Source organism: Haliotis cracherodii, unplaced genomic scaffold (assembly GCF_022045235.1).
Source record: "Haliotis cracherodii isolate W230 unplaced genomic scaffold, xgHalCrac1.p SCAF_16, whole genome shotgun sequence".
NCBI lineage: Eukaryota > Metazoa > Mollusca > Gastropoda > Lepetellida > Haliotidae > Haliotis > Haliotis cracherodii.
In genome coordinates this window covers 26,802,320-26,819,749 of record NW_027266271.1, presented here as the reverse complement: position 1 = coordinate 26,819,749, position 17,430 = coordinate 26,802,320, and the positions used below count along the sequence as shown (strand labels likewise).

Genomic DNA, 17,430 nt, shown 5'->3' with positions numbered 1-17,430 from the left:
CACATACTATTATATATACAAACAATCCTGAGTTACAAATCGACGTTACAACATAGATGGACCAGTTGTCGTGTCAGGATTTATTATTTAAAGGTTGATTGCGATTCTTTGTTTGTTAGTGTTGGGGATGAATTAAGTTACTTTGGATTTCCCTTCCACACCGCGATAAAACTCAAATGTCTGTACATCAAGCGTGAAATCCAAATCACTAAAACGTATAGGGCAGCAAATTGCCACAAGTTGTCCCATATCATAACTGATCTCTGGTTGTGTGGAAGGATAGTTTTAGTTTTTGAGATTATACTTAAACACCGTGCCGTTTTAGTTTCATCTCGACGTGAACATGACTAAATAAATAGGATGGATGCATTTACATTAATTTATAACAGTTCGTGTTTTCATCCCGCAGGGACTTTAAAACAGTTAAAATCAGTTGACATGAACTTCGTGCAATACTAGTTGTAGAGAATGCAGTATATTTTGCTCACGCGGAGAAAATCCGCTACGTCACTTCCTCTTTCCTTTGCAGCATCTAAGAAGGTAGCATGTCTTTTTGTGCACTCATCGTAAAATCCGTTCAATATCTTATCAATCTTGCATTAATTTGTAGTGACATGTAAATAAAGTTAATTCTTTATGTCTTTTCAGACTTTTCTTCCACGATGAGAGCCAAGGTAATTTTGTTTTCAAGCATTTAAGATGAATATTGTACATGTTCTGTAGTGGACATTTGTCAACACGAGGTTAGAAACTTTAGCAGTTGATCTACCCATGTGGCCTATCATGACACAGTTAAGTAGTTATGCAGGAGTTTCTAATACTTCATTAAACAGTGTGCACTTTGTTGGCTTTTTCAGAAATTTACCGTAAGTCTGATCTTCCAGAGATGTGTGCAGTTTTGTAAAAACGTGTATGCTCAGACCATATGCAGACATGAGACAGTTTATTGTTATTAGTGGCTATATAAAAGGAATATAATAAGTCTATTTGGTTTAGATTTCTCCGCAATGGCTTTTAACTACATGTCAAGTACACTAAAATTGGAACATGCTAAACATGCTCCACGATGCAGTGATATTTGCTTCTCTTTCATCTTAACTTAATTGATCGCTTTAAAAACTTTGACCTTAAAGTGATTGCAAACCAACACTAGTTTTCAATGTTAATGGACAAATTATTGTTAACTTGTGTCGCAGTGGGTGAACAGTATGGGAAAATGGATCAAGTTCTTTAGGGGCAGGCAAGAGGCACTTTACATGTGCCACGGCCCATGTGAATCTTCCCTTAAAAAAGTTACATCATATTGAAGATCTGTGATGGTATCTCCTCGTTATGATTTCTACTGAAATCAAACCTATTTGCTGAGATCTTAATACTGGTCAACTCAGATTTAAACATTTTGGTAAATAACAGTAACCTAACATTGGTTGCTTATTTATGTCTTGTTGAACTCTTGTGCTAACCATATGTCTTGTGGCTTATGAAACTTTTAATAGTTTGTCATTGAAAAAAATACATTAGTTCGAAGCATCTTGATTGATGCAAACATTGAACTTAATTCACACTTCTGCGTATAGTTATGAAATGGTACAGCCAAACAGTACAATAACCATAATCATAATGGGATTAAATCTGAATAATTTGATTTAAGAACAATTTTGAAAAGGGATGCTCATGATGTTAAAATAACCCAAAAAACTCAATTACTGCCTAACTCAGTACAGCAAAGTTAAATTAGGTCAATAACTACTTGGGGTCCTACGTCAGTCTGATTTTCAGACAGGAAAGTAGGTATGCACAGTTATGGACAGTCCATGCACTCCCATCTAGTCTTGATGGTCAGTAATTGATGGCTGAACAGTCTCACTCTGGGACTCTTCTTGTCAGGGGTAATCAGATCAACATGCAATGTAAATTAAGGTATACCCCCTACGTCAATCAGCGTTTAATGTAAAAATATAATGAATATCTCGAGGCCGTTGATTTCCAAGCATCGGAGGAAACCCCATTGCAATCAAACTTAAAAAGCATAAGGTAACGATATCAATGATGTGTAATTCAGCGGAATGATTTTCTGTGATATCAAACAGTCAACTGAGATGTCATTTATTTCCGCATTCACAAACTGATCACCATGTTTGGCTGGATTTCTCAGACAATGCCGTCTTTTTAATAACAATCTGATCAAAGTAAAACTGTTGCCATCTCAACCGTTAGTTTAACTGTATTGATTTCACGATAACTAGTGACCGGTCCTTGTGCATTTGTACATATCTAAGTGGTTAGAACTTGCTGCAGGCTTTCTTTATCCCATTAGTCACCAGTGGGGCCAGTAGTCTAAGATGCCATATACTAGTTCTTATGGATTTTACAAGAGTGAAGTGCAATACCTGCATCACTTGGTTTTACCCAACATTAGACTGGGATGCTTTGACAACTGAAATACACTTTTTACCCTTTGGTGTAGATTTTCCCGTGTTGGCTTTTAACTACATGTCAAGTACACTAAAATTGGAACATGCTAAACATGCTCCATGAATTACCATGATGCAGTGATGTTTGCTTCTCTTTCATCTTAACGTAATTGATTGCTTTAAATACTTTGACCTTAAAGTGATTGCAAACCAACAGTAGTTGTTTTGAATGTTCAGTGGACAAAAGTATTGTAAACTTGTGTCGCAGTGGGTGAACAGTATGGGAAAACAGGAAAATGGATCAAGTTCTTTAGGGGCAGGCAAGAGGCACTTTACATGTGCCACGGCCCATGTGAATCTTCCCTTAAAAAAGTTACATCATATTGAAGATCTGTGATGGTATCTCCTCGTTATGATTTCTACTGAAATCAAACCTATTTGCTGAGATCTTCATACTGGTCAACTCGGATTTAAACATTTTGGAAAACAGGGGTAACCTAAGCTTGGTTGCTTATTAATGTCCGATTCCCAACATGGGTACAATGTGTGAAGCCCATTTCTGGTGTCTTCCTACCCCCCCCCGTGATATTGCTGGAATATTGCTAAAAGCAGCATAAAACCAAACTCACTCACTCACTTTTGTGGCTTATGAAACTTTGAAAAGTTTGTTATTGATAAAAATACATTAGTTCGAAGCATCTTAATCTTGATCATGTTGATTGATGCAAACATTGAACTTAATTCACACTTCTTCTGCGTATAGTTATGAAACGGTACAGCCAAACAGTACAATAACCATAATCATAATGTGATTAAATTTGAATAATTTGATTTAAGAACAATTTTGAAAAGGGATGCTCATGATTTAAAAAAACAAAACAAATACAACTCAATTACTGCCTAAGTAAGCACAGTGAAGTTAAATTAGGTCAATTACTATGGGTCCTATATCAGTCTGAATTTCAGACGGGGGGGAAAATAGGTATGCACAGTTATGGACAGTCCATGCACTCCCATCTAGTCTTGATGGTCAGTAATTGATGGCTGAACAGTCTCACTCTGGGACTCTTCTAGTCAGGAGTAATCAGATCAACATGCAATGTAAATTAAGTATACCCCCTATGTCAAGCAGTATAAATATAAAGAATATCTCCAAGCATCGGAGGAAACCCCTTTGCAATCGAACTCGAAAAGCATAAGGCAATGACATCAATGATGTGTAATTCAGCGGAATGATTTTCTGTGATATCAAACAGTCAACTGAGATGTCGTTTATTTCCGTATTCACAAACTTATCACCATGTTTGACTTGATTCCTCGATAATGCTGTCTTTTTAATAACAATCTGATCAAAGTAAAACTGTTGCCATCTCAACTGTTGATTTAACTGAGTATTGATTTCACGATAACTAGTGACCGGTCCTTGTGCATTTGTACATATCTTAGTGGTTAGAACTTGCTGCAGGCTTTCTTTATCCCATAAGTCACCAGTGGGGCCAGTAGTCTAAGATGCCATATACTAGTTCTTATGGATTTTACAAGAGTGAAGTGCAATACCTGCATCACTTGGTTTTACCCAACATTAATTAGACTGGGATGCTTTGACAACTGAAATACCGTCCATTGGACCTTTAATCCTAACTCTAGCTCCTTCTATTTACCAAACAGTGTTGGCATTTGGCTGAGCACAGCTTAGTTCATTCTGATACTGTAGAAAATTGTCTGAAGCTGAAGTAAATTATACTGTTCATGACTTATTAAAGCTTTCAATGAAAAAGAAGTTGCTTCTATTTGCATGTTGAAATACAACCGACATCAATGATGGCAATTCAGCGGAATGATTGTCTGTGATCTTTACTATAAACTGAGATGTCGTATGCCCACAAACATGCATTAACTAGTTAATCAGGATGGTTTGCATTGGTTTATCTATATTTCTTCTTTCAATTTACAGTGGAGAAAGAAGCGTATGCGAAGGCTCAAGCGTAAAAGGAGGAAGATGAGGGCAAGGTATGGACTTACTGTTAATATTTGGACCCACAAAGTTTGAAGCAGGGTATGAAATCACGGGATTCAGGATAGACTAGGCCTCCATGTCCATCGTCAAGGCTTCATGTGCATTCCATTGAATCATCACCCATGGAGACCTGCTGCTATGCAGTGTGTCAATTCGTAGTAGGCTATGAAACGAAAATGTTTTTACTGAGCATTCCCGTTGCCCTGCCTTGATGCTGTGTGTATAGACAGCAGTAACATTGTGACACATGTCAATCAAGAAACCAGTTCATCAATATAATCTGAATGCTCATTGGTCATCGTACTCTTTGCTTTCCTCTTACTTGAATTATTTGGGATTGCGCTGTGAAGTGATATGTATTCAAGGTGAATGGAGGAACAGTGTGTACAAAAACCCATCAAGTATCAGCTCCAGATAAGCGTTTGGTGTTATGGGTATTTTACCCATGCATTTTAAAATCATTGGGTATCAGTAATTCAATCTGCGTATTCAAATTTCTGTTACTCACTAGTTTTTACAGATGTGGGTATGTAAGTTAAATATTTAAAAACACTATTTATCTAGTCCCTGCTAAATGGTGTCGTGTGGGTTCAAGAGCTTTATAGGACTCAAAAATACCACGATACTTCCACAAGAAAGTGTAATGGCAAATGATCATGATGTAACTGGCATCGTGGAGTTTGGCAAGGTTGACGGAATGCCCGTTTATAATTCAAAATAAGTTGCTGATTTGCTAATCAAATACGCAGGGTTACTTCACATTTTTTTTATATGCACAAGTTTTATTTTTGTAGCGTATCTGTAATGTTCGTTGCGTATTTGATACGCTTGGATTATATTTTACTGCATATTTCTGCATTTCTGATGCGCATTTCACGCAGATACGCAGCTTATCTGGAGCTCTGAGTATTGACAAGGGGGTGTTGCAGATGGCCCTTTATTGTCATGTTTTTTTTTCTGGAATTACCTATGTCACCTTTTTTGGAATTACTTATGTCAACAACTCTGAATTGGTTTTCTAATACAACAACGTTTCAGGTCAAAGTAGATGCCCTCATCCTGCCCTGATGACTGAACAGACTTCCATCAGTGTCCCATCTACCACCCTTCATCTCCACGTTGCACTACTGGGTTCCAGACTGACACCACCAGACTATCATATCAGCTTCTGACTCCATCTTGAATGGAGCAGGGCAGCGGGAGAGGAAGAGAAGAGGAAGAAGATTATGTTAAAGCGTGGACATTCTCCAGGTTTTGCATCATGGTGTTGTGGCGTGTGCAGATATTCTCGTACAGGTCCAGCACTGGCCCCTGTTCTACAAGTGACTTCCCTTACTTCTACAGCATCAGCATCAGCAGCATCAACAGCAACACGTCTCTGTAGGTACGGGGCCAGAGAAATGAGATTGTCACTGGAGGAAGACTGGGCTCTGAAGGAGCATGGCTTGATTCTGCTTGTGAAGGACAATACCATCAGTCTAGGGTGTTTGAGCGTGGGAGTGACTCCCCAGGTTCAGCATAGGCTCCCGTTGCCAAGGAGACACTTAAGCTTGTAGTCCAGGGGCCTTGTAGATAGAGGGGTACACTATGATGATGATGATGATGATGATGAATGTCAGTGCGTGTTGGTTGTATGACTGGCAGGCATGACACCCCCTCTATTCACAATTGTTTGGAACTCAGTTTTGTGATTATTCATCATTGAAGGGAGTTTGTGTGGTTGCATCAGGGAAAAAAAAACATGTACAGATACTAGCTAAAATAAATGTTAAATCTGTGCAGTTTCTCTTGTTTTGGTTTGTTACGGGACCAGCTTAACATGTTTTGTCCAGCTACAGGAGCAGCTCAACATGTTTTGTCCGGCTACACCATAGCGTCATACTGACATATATTTTAGATATCTATTGTCATTGTGACTCCGGTGACCCAATTTTCACAATCCATCAAAAGGAGAGGATTGTATCCAAAAAAAGAAATTGTTGCTGAATAGTTTTGATACATATAATTATGCTTTACACTGTTGAAAAAATACGAAATTGCATGCTGGCAAGGTGTTTGTTTTAAAATAGTCAGGCTCATGGTTTCAAAATAGAAAATCAAATGGTTAGTCCCTATAAATCGATTCTGGATTCAAATCTGTTTGCCCTTTTTAAGCTCACCTCATGGGAAGTCAAAGTGACTTTTACTGTAGCTCGTTCGTCTCCTTTGACACTAGTGGACATAAAGAAAACAACTTAACATGCTTAACCATCGATGACGCCCAAATTTAATCAAGGGATTTTGTAGTGGGATCAGTGTATGCTCCGTTTTGGGCCATATTTTCGACTTGGCCCTTGAATTCACGGTCCCAATCAGACCATGCGGAAAGCTTCGAACTTAGGACCCTTTTTCATCCGTTTTTGTCATCCAAATGGAATGAAATTTGGAAGACGTAGTCTGTAGTGAGGCCCCACTTGTTATTGCTATATTTAAGATTATGGCCTTTTTGACATTGCTCGAAATGTGTATTGCATTAGTAAAATATTCTCCAAGTTTGAGGCAACAAGTTTCTACAAAAGTATCCTTTCAGGGAAAGATCTGAACATCACAGAGATCCTAATCGGTTACTTTTCCTCCAGTTTATATACACAATGTTCAGCAAGATTTCTTTTATCCCCGCCACGAGGTGGAAGGGGGGTATAGAAATGGGTGCAGTCCGTCGGTCGCTCGCGTGGTGGCAAAAAGATAGGTCTAGCGGTGGACTGGTGCATTTTGATAGTTTAGGATTTAAAAAAAATATTTATAGGGGTTTCCATGGCAACGACTGACTTAGACTGAAAATTGCGGTAGTGCTCCTCTCCCGAGCAGATATTGAAAACCGTAAATTGTTTCTTCACCAGACTTGGCATATAGATAGCCCTTGTGGTGAACTGATACCTTTGATAGTTTGGGATTTAAAAAAAACAATTTTCGAGTTTTCACAGTAACGACTTGGACATAGACGAAAATGTCGATAGTGCTCGTTTCCTAGTAAACCGTACAGTATTTCCTGCCCTGCACACAACCGGACATAACATTTATTGGTGGGATATAGGAGTATTTCGTGCTGGGTTGGTCATTGGAACCGTATTCAGGGGTAGAATAGGTCTTCAGCAACCCATGCTTGTCGTAAAAGGCGACTAACGGGATCGGGTGGTCAGGCTCGCTGACTTGGTTGATGCATGCCATCGATCCCAATTGCGTGGATCGATGCTCATGAAATTAATCACTGGATTGTCTGGTCCAGATTCGATTATTCACAGACCGCCGTCATATAGCTGGAATATTGCTGAGTGCGGCGTTAAACAACACACCAACCAACAACAATCCAATCAAATCAAATCATTGGAACCGTGTATTGTTCGGAATTGTCAACATATGGCACCGATTTTGTGCTTCTACAAGTCTCATGATATCTGATGGGACGTTAGCACAAAGCCGCAGGAGGCAATAATATCAGGAAATAGGGAGGAGGGATGGGATTTTGTATTGAGACCCGATATTTTCTCAACGACAGTTGCACAACCAGATTTTTTTTGTATTAAGACAATGAGCCAAAATATTGTTTTCTAAAAAAACACATTGCAACAATCAAATGGTTTTTTTCTTAAAATCCCAGCCGTTTTCATCAACATAGTGTGTGACTGAAGTTTAACGCCGCGGTCTACAATGCAGCGATTTCAGGGCTGCCTGTACATAATGTGGGACAAGCAGTGGTTATCATCAGCAACATTTCGCACATCAGTCAGGAGGGCAAAAGTAGCAATGTCAGTGTGTGGTGGGCACATCTTCACTTTCATCCACATTTGGGATGCTCGGAACCAATTCTGACCCATCGGTCTACAGTCTCTCTTGACAAAGGAACGGAGTGATTAAGTATGCTTTTACTCCGTTTTTAATAATATTCCATGAATATCACGGCGCTCGACACCAGAACTGGGCTTCTCACATTGTACCTTTGTAGGGAATCGAACCTGGGACGAGCGAACGCTATAATCACTAAGCTACCCCACCGCCCACAAAGGAACTGAACCCAGAAACACTGTCTCGTCCACGTTCTCATGTAAACAGCAACACATCCTTTCAGTCTAGGACAGATTTATTTGCTTTTCTACAAAAATACAGTGAACATTGGAAAGGCATGAAAGACATTATTTCATAGAGGCGTCTCGTTATCAGCTATAGGTATGGCAAATCTTAACATACTCGACAGGTATATAGTCATGAAACCGAGCTCAAGCAGACACGAACTAGCAGCGAAAAAATAAAAGGCAGATCTGTCACGACAGAAATGAGCATCTTTTAAGTTGATACATGTGTAGTCTACAGCAATATTTAACACAGGTTTATGATGGTACAGATGCTGCTGATCCCTCCTATAGTCTCTAGGGACACACGAACTGGAGAGGCTCAATATTACAGCGGTCAAATACACAATGGGTAAACAAATGAAGGGCGTTGTTCACCACCCTCTCAGCGGCGCGGATGTTGTTACCGATGTGGCTGCAAGTTTCCCGGCCAAGGGTCACAGTGATTGGTTCTGTGAAACAAAGAAGACATATTCATGTACCTTGAAATGAGGCTCTTACTGAAGCAGGTACTTCTTTGAGGCTATATCTTACTATTTGTTGTTATGTGGAACGGGGTCCTAGTCTAAGGAGGGGGCACGGGTGGCCCAGTCGTCTAAGGCGCCGCGATTCGCTGTGCAGAGTTGCGTCCCTTGGGCACGCCAGAAACATATGATTGTGGGTTCGAATCCCGGTTCTCCCCGATTATGTTTCTAGGTTTGTCAGCACCATACCCCTGCTCATGGGTTTCACCGAAGTGGTAAACGTCTAAGACCTGCATCACTTCAGGCTTTCCTCCCACATTAAGCTTACACGCCGTGATATAACTGGAATACTGTTAAAAGCGGCGTTAAACCCAACTCACTCACTCACTCACTCCTAGTCTAAGGTGCCGGCATTGATTTGCCAACACCACACCCGTGTGTTAAGACCTGCATCTGTTTGTTTGTTCAAAGTTATCCGTGAAGATCCGGGTTTTGAATTGGTCTTCAGAAACCATTCTTCCCGTAAAAGGCGACTTTGATTGTCGAAAGAGGCGACTAACGGGATCGGGTGGTCAGGCTCGCTGATCGATGCTCAAACAAACGATCACAAGCAAATGTTGTTTAACGCCGTACTCAGCAATATTCCAGCTATATAACGGCGGTCTGTAAATAATCGAGTATGGTCCAGACAATCTTGTGACTGACATGAGTATGGATCTACACAATTGGGATACGATGAAACGAGCAGTGGATATTGTGGTACGTGCTTACTGAAGGTCGAACATTTGCCTGACGCAGCTTGGGCGAGCACGTAGTTCAGTTAGAGCAATTATGATCATAGACGTAATTTCACAGTAGGTATGAAACCTGCATGTTATAATAAGAACCCGGACGTGGTTAAATGGTTGGAATGGACATCAAAGCTATAAGTAATTATAAGGGCATATTTATTTTATATATATATTACATCCCAGTGAAACTTGCTTCTAGCTTGGTTCCAACTAATATACTTATTCATGATTAGAAAATTAAAGATATGATTTTGAAATATGGTAAGTAATGCATGTTAAATAACCTGTAGTCTGTAACACTGAGTCAGTAAATATGGATTTCTCCCGTCTTCAAGTGGTTATAATGACGAATAAACTTCATGTACAATGCACCCAAGAACTCTATTACTGTTTTGTTGAAACCCACAGAAAGAACAAAGATCATAATCGAGGCAAATCTAGCATTCAAACCCATGATCAGCGGATCCTGATTGGTTAAGGGAAGTAATTCAGCGACATTGGGCCAACATGGAACAAAGACAAGGGCAATACTGTAGGGATATTTTGCCAAAAGGATTAATTGTACTGACGTTAGTTATTAAATTTTAAAACCGAATTTTAAAAAAAAAAGAAGTTAAAAGGAGGTCCTATAAACTTTAATTTCCCCCCTCTTTTTAATAATGTATAATATCGCCTAATTCTATTTCAAATGACTGAAAAATTTCCACCATCCCCTGGTCATATACCGATGTAGGGTTTACATGTGTATATCGTGGCTATCTATCTGCACTTTAATTTCACCACTGTGTGTCTACGTACCTAGCTTTCCAATCTGAACTTCTGATGTGTTTGAGCTGTTGCTGGTTGCGTTGCCAGACGACGGAGCAAGAAATTGCGGGAGACCATACGTGGCAGCTCTCTTCTGTCGCCCAGCTTGTGTGTAATTGGCCAGCGTCTGGTTGAAAGCCTCATTCTGAGCCTCGCATGGTACCCGACTCTCGTTGACGCATGTGCCGTTGAACCAGCTATATGCCTCGCCATCCGGGCATGTGAGTAGCGTGATGTTAAAGTCAAGGCATGACCAGTAACGTGTGCAGTCGTTGTCGGTGATGTCAGGGGCGGTGCCGTTGGCTGTTGTACACGCGTAGGGACTACTGGTGACGTTTTGTCCACAGGCCAAAGAGGCCATTACGCCAACTGGATAAAAAAGGAGACATTTTGAACATTCGGATGACTCTAAGAATACACCATGTCGCAGTACCTATATGACAACGCGACACGTGTTATTTAAAGAAGAGAATGGCTAGAGACCCAGCGAATTTGATTTATAACTTTAGAGCTATATAAATTACAAAGAACTGTGTTTTAACAGACAATATGTACACTTGTATACAGATAAAGGTAAGATTAAACTTAACCCATTTCGCAGTACTAGGGCGTGTTGAATTGAGATATCATACGTCATAAATTAGGTTTGTTTGTTTTATGACACCCAAAGCAATAGAAAAGGGCAAAGAACAAACACATTTGCAATCAATTAGCGCGCATTCATGTTTGATTTTTTTTACATATTCTGTAGTGAGTTTGGTTTTACGCCGCTTGTAGCAATATTCCTGCAATAGGCGGGGGACACCATAAATGGGCTTCACACATTGTAACCATGTAGGGACTCGAACCTAGGCCTTCGGCGAACTAACGCTTTAACCTCTTGGCTATCCGCACGCCCACATATTCTGTAACACTTCGTGTTGTTACAGTTACACTGATGGTTTTGTTTGTAAATAATTAAATCTGGACTAGACAATCCAGTGACTGGTATCATGCGCATCGATCTACGCATTTGGGATACGATGACATACATCAACCAAGTCAGCGAGTCTGACCACCCGATCCCGATAGTCCCCTCTTACGACAATCATAGTCACCTCTTTAGGCAAGCATGGACCGAAGACCTATTCTAACCTGGAGCTTCACGGGTCGTAATGTAACCTTATTAAACGATTAGGCGAAATTCATAATCACAAAAACCTTAATCACTTAATAATAATTCATGTACAATACATATATTGAAATAGTGCATCTGTATGGCGCTCTTGCACTCTTGGCTACATGGCCACATGAACGAAGAACACCCCTCTGTCAGTAATCTTAAGTAAAAATAATTTTTCCACTAACTCCAAACAACAGGAATTTCAACTGTACCGTACCTGCAAACAGAACTTTAGCAATCATGTTCCTCTTTGATATCCACTTCAGCCACTGGTCAGGGAATACTGACTTAACGTCACATTTACCGTGTATATATACTCAGCTTGATTTAAAAAAGTGAACACGGAATTGAATACTTGACAAACCGCAATCATGACTGCACCTGGAGAACGGCGTTTGATGCATCAGGCTCTTCCCTACATCGGTAGCATTTCCTCGTATCGTATCAAGGAAACTGAGCAATCGAAGTAGGCGTTGTGGGGGTTCAAATGTTACGTAAATGTATATTTCTAGTGTAAGTAGGAAACAGACATTTTTCTAAACGTTGCAGTACTGCCATAGGTCATGTATCGAGAGACGATTATCAAGGAAACAAAGGAGATTATAATGACACCAACAGAATCACGCGGTGTGGAACAAACAGATGTAATAATCCAATTCCGGCGGTTGAGCACGCCTGCAGCAGACGCATGGTCAAACGAACGTCAATCTGAGAAGACTGGACAGGAACCACGGGGCACTGCACCGGGGCAACTGTTTTCATCAGGATGGGCGTCCTCATTTTCCCCCCAGCCAGGACGTTTCCCACCAGCATCTGTGACATGTAAGTACACGTTCGTTAGCCGAAGATTGTGCTGGGTAAACACTACCGTAAACCTTCAAACATGGATACCAGCTAACTCGGCATTTATACTTGAACTTCTTCTAATACTTTGAGGGACAGCAGGGTAGCTGAGTAGTTCGATTCCCATTCATTACAGCACACAACTTACCGACTTACACATCTCAGTAATTTACATAAACTGAAGAGAATAGGAAACTATGCCTCTCAGTTGGTTTTATCATATGTTTGATTTTTCAATTGAAATTGTATAGAGATGACACAATCTCCAAATAATAAAATGTACAGCCGCTTAGTCAGCAGTCAAAGAACACGTCGTACATTTTTTTAATAACAATTTGATTTGAAACGTGTATCAATTAATACACTTCTGCTGATGGTTTCTGTAGACAACATATCTTTGAAAACCAATAAATGTGTGTTTTCTGTACAAATGTACATGTACATGTAAATATGGTAGGGGTCATGTCGTTGCAAATTCGCTTCTTACCCCGTTCTTCATTCAACTAATTTATTGTCCCACGAAATTACCCAGGCAATTACAATTGAGTTGGGTTTTTAACGCCGTTTTTAACAGTATCCCAGTGATATCACGGCGCGTCAGCTTAATGTGGGAGGAAAGCCCGAAGTGATGCAGGTCTCAGACATTTACCACTTCGGTGAAACCCATGAGCACAGGTATGTTGCTGACAAACCTAGAAACATAATCGGGGCGAACCGGGATTCGAACCCACAATCATATGTTTCTGGCGTGCCCAAGGGACGCAACTCTGCACCTCGCGGCGCCTTAGACGACTGGGCAACCCGTGTTTACAAACTGTTACAGGATTGACTGATGGACATAATCAAATTTGATAGTTCTTTCAATTTTCAATTAAATAAAAACTGTATACTGTCTTTTGCCATTCAGATTATCTGCGCAAATTACACATCTGAGCAATTAACGCATTTTAGCAACTAACACATCTTAGTTAATTACACATCGTATCTCGTTACGTATCTTAGCAAGTAACACATCTTAGTGAATTACTCATCGTATTACTTTACGTATCTTAGCAAGTAACACATCTTAGTGAATTACTCATCGTATCTCTTTACGTATCTTAGCAAGTAACACATCTTACCGATTTAAAAAAACCAACTCCGGGTCACAGCAAACCCCACTTAATATGCAATCCATTCGTTATACCCCACGTTATGTTTGCTACAACCACTTGTAGCAATGATATGTTGTGTAATATATATAACTTTTATTGTTTAAATAAGTTTTTATGACACTGCTGCGCGGATGGTCAAGCTGGCTGACTTGGTTGATGCGTGTCATCGTATCCCAATTGCGTAGGTATGTCAGTCACTGGGTTGTCTGGCCCAGACTCGATTGTTCACTGACCACCGTCACATAGCTGGTATATTGCTGACACAAACACTCAGTGTACGCGCGTGTACGTGTTGTCCGGCTGACTTCCTGGCTTATTGGCGTATACACCGCACCACTGCGCATGCAACCTCGGCTTGTCCCGGAATAAATCGAGTTGTCACGACTGACTGTTGCAGAGGCGGAAATAGTTATATTATGTTGTATAATGTTAATATATCATGTAATTATTCTTAAAGCTATACCTGGTAACTCACAGGACTATGGAGTAATGAAAGTTCGAATGAGTTAGTGAGTGGTTTTGGTTTTACGCCGCGATAAACAGTCTACAGCAGCCCATGCTTGTCGTGAGAGGCGACTAACGGGAGCAGGTGGTCAGGCTCTGCTGATGCATATCATCGTATCCCAATTGCATAGATCGATGCTCATGATATCAAACAATGGGTTGTCTGGCCCAGACTCGATTATTTACAGACCGCCGTCATATAGCTGGAATATTGCTGAGTGCGGCGTTAAACAACAAACAAACGAACAATTTCAAATGTAAAACAACATGTGAGCTTGATTTAGCATACAGGTCTAGACGGGCACCACTTTGGTGAGATCCACGAGCACGGACATGTTGATGACAAACATTGAAACATTATCAGTGCGAATTCGAAGCCATGGTCTAGGTTTCTGAAACGCCAAGGCGACGCAATCGGGACTTGCGCCGCCTATGGCGATTTGCCAACCTTGCTCCCTCATTTTGCTGTTGATAACCGGAATAAATCAAAATCTTGATTGATGAAAACGACACCGACTGAATGTATACGAAATAAGTTTAGAAGAAATGCATAAGGGACATAACTCTGCACAACAAATTGCGCCTCTTAAGGACGACTGGGCTATACACGTGCCAGTCTGACTTATTAAGGTTATAAGGTTTTTGTCAAAATCAGGAATGGAGTACACCTGTGATTGATATACCTCTGTGTTGCAGGCTTGAGTCCACACCATGTCTGCACATTGCCCCGCTCCATGGGGGTCGGTTGACATACAAGACCTACCTGGGTCTCTTACACCATATGAAATGAGCGGGTTGTTCATGTAGGTATAGCGCACATGTGAAAATGGAAGTCAGTTTCAGAAAAATTTAAAACCAAAGAGCACGAGTCAGGTCCTTGCAAGGATCATAATCGGGTCTTGGATTCAAACTCAAAATCTACCGGGCGTTAACTGTTCAGACAAATACGATGTCAGTTTTTAAATGTTAGGCAGTGGCTGATCTGATAATGTAACTGCTGTGACAAGCAAAGTTTGGACTACGCGGTGCCATGTTTAATAGAAGTTATCGAACGATAAGAATGGAATACCAAGAGATGCACATGACTGAAACGTCACAATGGAAGTGCTACCAGTTAGAACACCATTAAACATGTGACTCAGAACATAGGACGATAATGTGAGCACCGTTGTGGGATTAAGCAGCGATCGTAACCAACGATCGATTGCAACCTTTAACAGTAAGGTAACTGGATGATTCCATCAATTGGAGCATGCTTCATGGTCCAATAATTAATATATTACGATAATGTGAGCACCGTTGTGGGATTAAGCAGCGATCGTAACCAACGATCGATTGCAACATTTAACAGTAAGGTAACTGGATGATTCCATCAATTGGAGCATGCTTCATGGTCCAATAATTAATATATTACCATACTACAGATATTACAGTCATTATGCAGCTTCACGATTTGTTATCAATCAAACTCAAGTTTATAAATTTCGGACATTCGTCCAACATCCACATTCCGCCACACCTGTACTATATAAGGCGGTATTTGTCCATGTTGGGGGAAGTGAAATAATCCAGGTTTTTCCTTGCACTGCAACCGGTTTCCGCTCGAAGAAGTGTCAAATGGTGGCGACCGAGGAACCGGATTCGGTTTCCCACATGGTGGCGCTGCACGGGTCGAACACGATGTTGAGGACTAACAGGTAAGGGAAACGGAATGTAGATGGTTTTGTTGGTGCTGGTGTAAGATAAGATAAAAAAAGTTAGGATAGACTTTATTATCCCGAGGGAATTCGGTCTTCTATCACAAGAATCTCAGAAGTGAATAAACAAAATATGATTAATACAATACATAACAGATATATATCACAGAGTATATGATAACATTTTATACAATAGTTGATAGGCAGGTAATTAATTCTTTAAGGTGTACATGTAATCCTGATTGAGTAGATTAACAGCAATAGGTATGAATGACTGGTAAAGAATGTTTGTTCATGTTTTCGTCAAATGCAGCTGATGTCCTGCAGGTATGAACTCATATTCAGAAGCTAAACATGTTGCAATATTTCCGCCATGTATTGCTTTCTCTGCGCGATACAAGTGACGATGCTCCAATGCAGACATTTGCGCTCCTTGTAGTGGAACTGATGTGCGCCTGCGCACTGTGCGGCTACCAGGAAGCCGTTACTGCACTGCCAGTACACCTCACAGCTCTCCGACTCTATCATGGGGAAGTTTCCGGTGGGTATCGGACAGCGGAAAGCGGAACATGACTGAAACACTGAAACAATACAAGGGTTTAGCTTCTTATCTACACCAACCGAGTCGATTCAAACTAAACTGAGGAGCAAAATTAAGATAGTCATCTTCCCGAGGCAAGGGAATTAACTGACTAAGAAAGTCCGGTTTCCACTCTTGCCGAACTAGGCGGAAATTTTGGATATTTTGGATATTTTGGCTGGACTTACGAATGTATGGACAGTCCAGTCAACATCGCTTAACGAAATCGACATCCGGTGCGTCAGCTGCCGTGCAGATTTCTGTCGACTGCAGGATTTGTAAAACAAGTGTATCGCCAACAGATATTTTCCAAATCCTTCCGTGTTTCTAATCAAAGTGCTCACGTGATTTGATGCACGTCGCAAAGAAATACCCGTTTTATTTCAATATAGATGTTGATTATCGATCTAATCGTCGTGGCTGGGGGCCGCCATTTTGTTTTAAGCAAATACAAGTGATATGAGAGGTGGAATCTGACTGGTCATTAGGAGAGACATAGAAGGGGCATTACTCGGAATATCAACTGGGGGCGCTACGATCGAATAACGCCTAGTTCGGCAAGGGTGGAAACTGGACTTTTACAGTCAGTTAACTCCCTTGCCTGTGGAAGATGTAAGAAAGTATACCGAGTTTGTTTTTATGCAGTTTAACTGGAAGAACTGTTGTTAAAATTGATTATGTCTATTTAACATCACCCATTCCTCCATTTGTTTGTTAAAATTTATCTGATCCTGGGTAATTTGTTGTAAAAATAAAATGGTTCAATGAAGACTGGTGTAAGAAAGGTATTTGCAACCACATGACTCACACACTGTTTGAAATGGTGTAAACTATGATACAACAAACTGAGAGGTATAGTTCGTCTTTCCCTCAGTGTACATCACTTATAGC

At 40.5% G+C, this 17,430-nt stretch overlaps 1 protein-coding gene and 1 long non-coding RNA gene across 2 annotated transcripts; one reads left to right on the top strand and one right to left on the bottom strand.

Annotated features, from left to right (window-relative positions):
• Nucleotides 1–487: 487 nt before the first annotated feature.
• Nucleotides 488–6,210, top strand: LOC139464028 (uncharacterized). The gene is made up of 4 exons (XR_011653085.1): nucleotides 488–540; nucleotides 649–674; nucleotides 4,369–4,424; nucleotides 5,470–6,210. It is a non-coding gene; the product is annotated as an uncharacterized lncRNA (long non-coding RNA).
• A 2,624-nt stretch (nucleotides 6,211–8,834) lies between these two features.
• On the bottom strand, nucleotides 8,835–12,017 carry LOC139463518 (uncharacterized). Its single transcript, XM_071244789.1, has 3 exons — nucleotides 11,979–12,017; nucleotides 10,591–10,968; nucleotides 8,835–8,989 (listed from the first exon to the last, which is right to left on the bottom strand). The coding sequence occupies exons 1-3, from the start codon at nucleotides 12,001–12,003 to the stop codon at nucleotides 8,835–8,837; spliced, it is 558 nt and encodes a 185-aa protein (XP_071100890.1). The 5' UTR covers nucleotides 12,004–12,017.
• Between the last annotated feature and the right edge of the window lie 5,413 nt (nucleotides 12,018–17,430).